The sequence below is a fragment of the Neophocaena asiaeorientalis genome, unplaced genomic scaffold (genome assembly GCF_003031525.2).
Source record: "Neophocaena asiaeorientalis asiaeorientalis breed wild unplaced genomic scaffold, Neophocaena_asiaeorientalis_V1.1 scaffold828, whole genome shotgun sequence".
Lineage (NCBI taxonomy): Eukaryota > Metazoa > Chordata > Mammalia > Artiodactyla > Phocoenidae > Neophocaena > Neophocaena asiaeorientalis.
This window is the reverse complement of record NW_020175443.1, coordinates 2,390,952-2,399,595: the sequence shown is the minus strand read 5'-3', so window position 1 is coordinate 2,399,595 and position 8,644 is coordinate 2,390,952. Positions and strand designations below refer to the sequence as shown.

At 48.9% G+C, this 8,644-nt stretch overlaps 1 protein-coding gene across 4 annotated transcripts in view; it reads right to left on the bottom strand.

The window, feature by feature from the left end:
* The window catches only part of DEPDC5 (DEP domain containing 5, GATOR1 subcomplex subunit), a 92,573-nt gene that overhangs the window by 35,846 nt on the left and 48,083 nt on the right, over positions 1–8,644 (bottom strand). For 2 of the 4 annotated variants that reach the window (XM_024768002.1, XM_024768005.1), the window contains exons 26-30: positions 6,876–7,059; positions 6,523–6,683; positions 3,290–3,407; positions 2,650–2,817; positions 517–736 (exon numbers count right to left, since the gene is read on the bottom strand). In XM_024768002.1, the coding sequence (XP_024623770.1) occupies positions 517–736; positions 2,650–2,817; positions 3,290–3,407; positions 6,523–6,683; positions 6,876–7,059 (851 nt within the window). The remainder of the gene's footprint in view (positions 1–516; positions 737–2,649; positions 2,818–3,289; positions 3,408–6,522; positions 6,684–6,875; positions 7,060–8,644) is intronic. The other 2 variants (XM_024768003.1, XM_024768004.1) reach the window with 1 other exon arrangement.

Genomic DNA, 8,644 nt, shown 5'->3' with positions numbered 1-8,644 from the left:
ACACACACACACACACACACACACACACACACACACACACACACACTCTGAAATCACCCCAGATCAGCCCTTTATTAGCTTGGTGTCCTCAGACACATCCCATCACCCCCACGAGCCTCAGCGTCCTCACTGGGGAGTGAGCGGTTGAATGAAGGCCCAAGGGTGCAGGAAACACTACAAGTGACATTGCTGCTGTCACCCTCTTGAGCGAGTTTCTATCCAGCAATCCAGCACCAGCAATCCAGTCACATAAGCAACTGTGCCTGACGCCGGGTCCCCAGTGGGGAGCTCACAAAGGACTGTATCCTCGGGTCAGATGCGTGGCCCCAGCCCGGTGGCTGGCTGTGTACCCTGCTCCACCCTGCTCTGGAGGAGAACCCACTTCTTTGGACTGAAGATAAATGCTGGGCAGCTGTGGAGTAAAGAAACTGGCCGGCGAGAGGCCTCAGACACAGGAGGAGACGGTCCCTGTATCCCAGACCGGGCCCAGCCCCCAAGGGGTCTGTGGTGCCTCACCCGCATCATGCGATCGGAGCGGTGCCGCCGGCGGATCCGGTTTAGGCCCTCCACGAATCGGATGAAGCCATCCAGGAGCTGCCACTCCTCCTCGTCTGCCCGAGGCCTGTCCCCGTAGATGTCACAGTGGGCCTCGCCCTCCGTGATGCGCTTGGTGGCGGTGACACAGGCTGGCAGCAGCAGGAAGCGGGTCCTCCAGAACTTCAGAGACTCAATTAAGCTACAGAGGGCCAGAGGGGAAAAGGGGTGGTGGTAAGAAAAAGTAGATGATAAAAGCACCCCAGTAAGCATCCCATCTCAACACCCACGCCCCCGGGAGTGAGTGTGCAAGCGTCCATCTGCCCAGGAGCACATGCTCATCCGATGCTGCATTTCACGCAGGCTGAGAGGGAAGAACTCCAAGGCTGCTTTTACTTTCTATCCCAGAGACGTCAGAATGCTTCTGTGCACCCAGGCCCAGTACCGCTGTGGCCTTTTATCATCACAACCATAAATCATGCATAAAAATGAAAAATTGAAAACAAGATGTCACAGGGAATTCCCTGGTGGTCCACTGGTTAGGACTCGGCACTTCCACTGCTGTGCGCCCAGGTTCAATCCCTGGTCAGGGAACTAAGATCCTGCATGCCTCGTAGCATGGCCAAAAAAATAAAATAAAATAAAATAAAAACAAGACGTCACAAAGCTTTTATATATAGAATGGATAAACAACAAGGTCCTACTGTATAGCACAGAGAACTATATTCAATATCCTATGATAATAAAAAAACAGTGAAATAATGCTATTTGCAGGGATATGGATGGCCCTAGAGATAGTCATACTGAATGAAGTAAGTCAGAGAAAGACAAATATCATATGATATCACTTATATGTGGAATCTAAAAAAAAAAATGGTACAAATAGACCTATTTATAAAATAGAAATTGAGTCACAGATGTAGAAAACAAACTTATGGTTACCAAGGGGGAAAGGGGCGGGGAGGGACAAACTGGGAGACTGGGACTGACATATACACACTACTATATATAAAACAGATAACTAATAAGAACCTACTATGTAGCACAGGGAACTCTATTCAGTACTCTGTAATGACCTACATGGGAATAGAATCTAAAAAAGAGTGGGTATATGTATATGTATAACTGATTCACTTTGCTGTACAGCAGAAGCTAACACACATTGTAAATCAACTATGCTCCAATAAAAAGAAAGAAAAAATCTATATTTATATGAAACCATCACATTGTACACCTTAAATATGTACAATTTTTGTCAGTTATACCTCAATAAAGCTGAAAAACGATTTTTAAAAAGTCCTATGATAAACCATAATGGAAAAGAATACAAAAAGAAAAGAATGTATATATGTGTATAACGGAACCACTTTGCTCGACAGCAGAAATTAACACAACTTTGTAAATCAACTAGACTTCAATTAAGAAAAAAAAAGATGTCACAAGCAGTCAGGAAAATGTGAAGAGCACTGACATTCCACCAAAGAGCACATTTTGGGACTTCCCTTGTGGCACAGTGGTTAAAACTCCGCACTCCCATTGCAGGGGCCCAGGTTCGATCCCTGGTCAGGGAACTAGATCCCACATGCATGCCGCAACTAAGAGTTCACATGCCACAACTAAGGAGACTGTGTGTGGCAACTATGGACCCAGAGAGCCACAACTAAGGAGCTCATGTGCTGCAACTAAAGAAGCCCGTCTGCTGCAACTAAGGAGCCCATGAGCCACAACTAAGGAGCCCACCTGCTGCAACTAAGAGCCGGTGCAACCAAATAAATAAATAAATATTTTTTAAAGAAAGAGCACATCTTCCCCAGGTTTTTTGCTGTTGTTTGCTGTTTCATGCGGTAAAATATACATAACAAATTTACCACTTTAATGATCTCTAAGTGCACAATTCAGCAGCATTCAGTACATTCACACTGTTGCACAACCATCCATGTCCGTCTCATCACTGAGTTTTTAACCCAATGTAGATGTGCTATTTCCCTCCATTTTCTTTTTCTTTTTTTTCTTCTAAAACAGGCATCATTTTGCAATCAGGAGAAAGGACAGAGACATTAAAATACGGACACACGCAAGGCGCCGAGGATGGAAAGTGAAATCGGGGTCTCTGACCTGAAGTCCTCGGAGCCGGCAGAACAGATGTACTGGTCTAAGTAATTCCACTTGTACTCCTCCAGCCGCTCGTGCGAGAATTCCACCCAACAGGAGACAAACTCCGAGTCTGAGTGGGAGGGGCAGAGGCTGTAGGTGTAGTGGATCTGGGCAGATTCGTAAGGGTACCTGAAAAACAAAGGGTGTGGCCTGAGGTCCAAACAAGGATCCCCCCCTCCCCCCAAGTCTCCTGTACCTTTTCTGTCTCAAGACACTTAGCAGTATCCTTGGCACTCGACCCTCGACCACAGTAACCAAAACTCATCCCAGGGAACTGGTAATGGAGATTTCTCAGTTCTTCTTAAACTTTCTCATTCTTCTAGCCTCATACTCTTTATTTTTAATTGGCATGTTAAGACTCATGCTAAACATTATAAGCTGGATCAAATCCCTTTTGGAAGTAGGTGAGCTACAACCATAAAATACAACCCTAGAGAGTAAAACAGTAACTGAAAGAAAAACCAATTACTCACCCTCCTTGGTTTGAATTACGTGTTATACACATAATTCAGTATGTGGACAGTATGTGTTAGAAACATAACTTAGTAGTTTGACATAATTTAGGACAGAGCTGAAAACTTTAAATACCCAAGGGACTCACTTGGGAAGGTATCGTGTCACTGTGATCATCTTATCCTTCAGTGTGACTTTGTGGAAAGTTCTGCCCATGCTCAGCCAGTACTGGTCTTCCTCCTCAGGGCGGTTTCGGGACACAAGGCCTAATAGGGAAAAAAATAAATAATTTCCTCCATCTGGTTGAGGGTCATTCCTTTAACAGGCAATTGCTCTCTTCCATATAGATTTAGAAAAGGAGAAACAAAAGAGGCAACACTTTCTTTCCAGGGGCAGTTTAATGGAAAAGAAATATTCTTGGTTTAAAAAAAAGTCCTGAAGTGGGCAGATTTTTCTGTTACTGAACCAGCCAGCAGGAGGTTAGAGCCTGGGGGGTGCCTACAACAGCTGGCCGAACAGCCCAATGCCTCGTCCTCTGTGAAGGAAAGTTCCGGAGTATATGTTAATTGGCTAAAATGGAACTCCACTCCCCTCAGGCACAAGCTGCCACCCAGCATCTGAGGCCCTCAACCGCGGGGGTGGCCAACCTAGCTTTCGGCCCTCAGCCCCCATGACGCCCACACTGCTGCACCACATTTCAGACTTATTTGCTCGAATTTCCTTCTCCAAACATTTGCTCCTGTTGCTTCTTCTGCCTTCTCTTCCTGGGCAACTGTCGAAATCCTAGGGATCATTTAAGGTCACCATCAAATGCCACTTCCTCCAGAAAGCTATCAGACCCTATCAGTGGTGAATTCTACCCTGGATGTAGCTCCTTGTGTGCCTCTGTCTCACACCCTGACAAACCAAAAGTTCCAGGAGGCCAGGACCCAAATCTTGTTCGTCTTTGTATTTTCAGTAGCACCTGATAAAGTGCTATTTCACAGAAAAGGAAGTAGGCAACCTGGATGGAGCCACTGACATGAAAAGCAGATTCATCCCACTGCTCTTGGGATAAGAACAAAATCCTTCACGTGGGCCTGTGCAACCTGGGTCTCCTGACAGCTCCGGCCACATTGCTGGCTTATTCCCAGTGCTCTCCACGCCAGTCTTCTTTCGGATGCCTAGAAAGTCTCACGAGGTCTTCCAGCCAACAGGGCCTTTGCACATACTAACCCTGCTGCCTGGCATGCTTGGCCCACCTGTTCCTGCCCTCCACTCCTCTCTCACTAAAAACTCCTGCATGTGTTTCAGGTACAGCAGCAGCTCAAACATCAACTCCTCAAAGAAGCCGCCCCTGACTCTCCAGACCAGATCAGGTCCTGTATTAAATATTCTCGCAGCCCTCTGATTTTTCCCTCACGGTCGTTATTGCAACGTGGAATTGTATACATAGTTTGACTAATGTTATTTTCCCCCACAGAGCAGAAGCTTCAAAAATATTAATGAGGGGCTTCCCTGGTGGCGCAGTGGTTGAGAGTCCACCTGCCGATGCAGGGGACACGGGTTCGTGCCCCGGTCCGGGAAGATCCCACATGCCACAGAGCGGCTGGGCCCGTGAGCCATGGCCGCTGAGCCTGCGCGTCCGGAGCCTATGCTCCGCAACAGGAGAGGCCACAACAGTGAGAGGCCTGTGTACTGCAAAAAAAAAAAAAAAAAAATACTAATGAGGACTTTCCTGGTGGCGCAGTGGTTAATAATCTGCCTGCCAGGGCAGGGGACACGGGTTCGATCCCTGGACCAGGAAGATCCCACATGTGGTGGAGCAACTAAGCCCGTGCGCCACAACTACTGAGCCTGCGCTCTAGAGCTCACGTGCCACAACTACTGAAGCCCACGCACTCTAGGGCCCGTGCTCCACAACAAGAGAAGCCACCGCAATGAGAAGCCTGTGCACCGCAATGAAGAGTAGCCCCTGCTCGCCACAACTAGAGAAAGCCCGCGCGCAACAATGAAGACCCAACAGAGCCAAAAGAAAAAATACTAATGAACGAATGAATGAACACAGTCATATATTCATCAAGACACACTGTCGTACACCAGGCACAGTGGTTTCTGTGGTGGAGGACAACAAGATGCAGCTGAAATCATCCTGGCACTCAGAAAGGTTACTATTCAGTACAGTCTACAATGTGCAAAAAAGGCATCACGTGATACATATCACAAGGGGCTTTTAGAGAAAATCCAGAGGGAATCCAAAGCTTTGTCGTGAACAACAGGGCCTGAACTGGAGGACTGCTAAGCTCCCGTTAACAGGTCCACGCTTCTTTGATCCTCTAACCAGAGGAGATTTTTTTAAAATTTTTGGTTGCTTTGGGTCTTCATTGCTGCGCACGGGCTTTTCTCTAGTTGCGGTGTGCGAGCTTCTCATTGCAGTGGCTTCTCTTGTTGCGGAGCACAGGCTCTAGGCAAGTGGGCTTCAGTAGTTGCATCACGCAGGCTCAGTAGTTGCGGGTCCGGGCTCTAGAGCGCAGGCTCAGTAGCTGTGGCACATGGGCCTAGCTGCTCCGTGGCATGTGGGATCTTCCCGGACCAGGCTCGAACACGTGTCCCCTGCATTGGCAGGCAGATTCCTAACTACTGCGCCACCAGGGAAGTCCCCAGAGGAGCTTTAATGAAGCCAAAGATGGCCTGAGGTTTGGTGCTGGCTGGTTAGGGAGGAGGGGAGCTCATTAGCTACAAGGAGGAAGCAGGGGACTATCAGATGCTCAGTGATGGTTCCAGGAAGTGACCGCCGCTGTGTGGTTCCAGGCCCCTGCATGTAATTCTCGCTGCCTGATTTGTTTCAGAGGAGCCCTCCAGAGCCCAGCTCTGACTCAGCCGGTGCCACTGAGTCTCCACCACCCACTAGCCTCTGCCACTCAGGGACAAACCATCCCGGCCTCAAGTCACTGAACTGCAGTGACAAACAAGAGAACAAGAATCCAGAATGGGAAAAAAACCCAAAAAACAACAAGTATAAACTTGAGATTCAGGTAACATGAGAAGACCTACTGTGTCAGGCACTGTGTGAGACATAAACCCAGGCTCCTGGGTCTGGAATATTCACCCTGTAGTTTGACAGTTCAGCCCCTGCTTGGCTGCCTGGGACCCCGAGGTACTGCTCAAGCCAGGCTGGAACTTCCTGAACTTGGTCATACCCTCTACCTTAAAAGGAGAGTTTTAAGATAACTCTGAACCCAGTGGAGAGTTTAATTCTCATGTAAAGTTAGATTTAGAGGGAAAAAAAATGTGTGTTGAAAAACAATGACTCCTAAATGTATGTATTCCCTACTATCTTGAGAACCTGCTTGCACAAACTTAGTAGAGAAGAGAAACTACAGTCCAAAGAGGACAGCTCACCACGGCCATAGAGCGGGCTGCTGCTGAGCGGGGGCGGGCCAGCGGGGCTGGGCTGCTGTGCCCTGGGCTGCACGATGATCTGGTAGCCCTGCATGAGCCGCTGGCAGACAAACTCCTCAAACACCTGCTGAGCCGTCATCTGCACACCTTCCTCGTCCCTCCTGAAAAGACAGACGGCTGTTCACAGGACATGCCTGGCCCAGGGCCATGTGACACTCATAGAGTCCCCTGGTCCTTGGCTTCATCCCCACAAGCCAGCCCTGATGACCCTTCCGTGGTGGTAAGTGAAACTAACGATTTGTAAACCAGTCTTGGGAGAAACAAAAGCTGTGCGCCTTTCCTCTGCCACCGACCTGTCGATGTCGGCCTCTGGGAGGAGATCGTAGCAGCCCTCTGTGTAGTCATTCTGCAGGCCCTGGCGGTCGGGGAAGTAGTCCGTGGTGAGGGGGAGGCACGCCGGAGTAGTGAGAGACTTCCAGTCCACGCCAACTGTGCAACAGAAGCCTGGCACTACAGGGGGAGCAGACAGCGTCAGAACTGCCTCGTGTGAACAGGGAGGAAGGTACGTGTAGTCACCAGGCAGGTGTAGGATGGCGGGGGGGGGAGGGACGAAGGGAGGGGGAAGGAGAAAGTAGGTGGTGACAGGTGATAAAATTGCCAGGAAAGGGGTGGGGGGGGGAGAAAGAGAGAGAAACAGAGGCTGTTAGACAACGCAGTGCTTATCCAATCCCATCATGCAAATGGGATGCACAGCCGATACTTTTCATTTTCTGCTGATCATGAGCTACAGCCGCGATGCCAGTGAGGTTACTGCAGTGCAGGCCAGGCCAGGCAGTTACACATCGAAGCAAATCAACATTCCGAAACTGGAAGAGAGGCTCGAGCTGGAAGCCTCCCCTGGGCTGATGGAGAGGCTGGGTGGGGAGAGGAGGAGAGCGCAGCCGGATTTTGGAGCTGGATTTTGGAGCGAATAGCACACGGGAGCAGAATTCAGGAACACTTTCAGGATTGCAAAAATAAGTCACAGATCCAAAAGGGTAGGAAGAGGAATCAAGGAAGGATGTCTGGGAGTTACAAGGCCGGAACTTTAGGAGACAGAGTTTAACAATCTAGAAATGAAAGCTGCCATCAGCAGAGTGGGCCCGACCACATGGGTCTGTCCAAAACCTCCTGCTCTTTGGGTAAAGCAGGATTTCTCCACCTCGGGGCATGAAGGCTATTCTAGACCAGATAACTCTTTGTTGTGGGGGCTGTCCTGGGCATTGTAGGATGTGAGCAGCGTCCCTGGTCCCTACTCACTAGATGCCAGTGACATCTTCTGGTTGTGAAAACCAAAAACGTCTGTAGACATGACCAAAAGTGCCCTGAAGTGCAAAATATTCCCCGGTTGAGAATCAGAGTTAAAGTAATGGGGCGGTAATCTCTCTAAGTCATTTAAGTGAAAATTATTTGTCAAATCTCCATGCGAGGGAGCAATGAGCAACAGAAACACTCCACGCCTCTGCCTCTGCATTCCCAGTGAGACCCTCACGCACCTCACTTCTCGTGGTGCCCTGTGACTTACCGTGTGCTGTACCCCCTCACATCACCTCCTCCGAGCAGGTGTGGAGGCATCATCGGCCCCTTTAAACACCTGGCCGAGCCGAACCCACCAGAGGTCACAGGGCCAGAAGCCACTCTGCTCAGGGATCTTTCCTCCATACAGTGACCGACATACACCACCCAGGGCAATAGAGCCTCCCTGAGCCCAGAGTTAGGGACAAGAAGGGGATTGCACCCTGAGTCCCAGCAGGAAACATGCCCCGTGTGGCAGCCCTGCTTTGGGGAAGATGACTTGACCTGCAACAGGCCTAACTCCACGGTCTCCACTCCAGGTCCTGGGCTGACTTTTGGTTGGTTGGTTTGAATTTTATTTTATTGTGGTAAGAACACTTAGCGTGAGATCTACTATCTTAGCAAATTTTTAAGTGTAGTGGAGGGTAGGGTGAGGCGGGGTGGGATGAATTGGGAGAATGGGATTGACATATATACACTAATATGTATAAAACAGATAACTAATAAGAACCTGCTGTGTAATAAATAAATAAAAATAAATAAAATTAAAAAAAACAAACAACAAAAT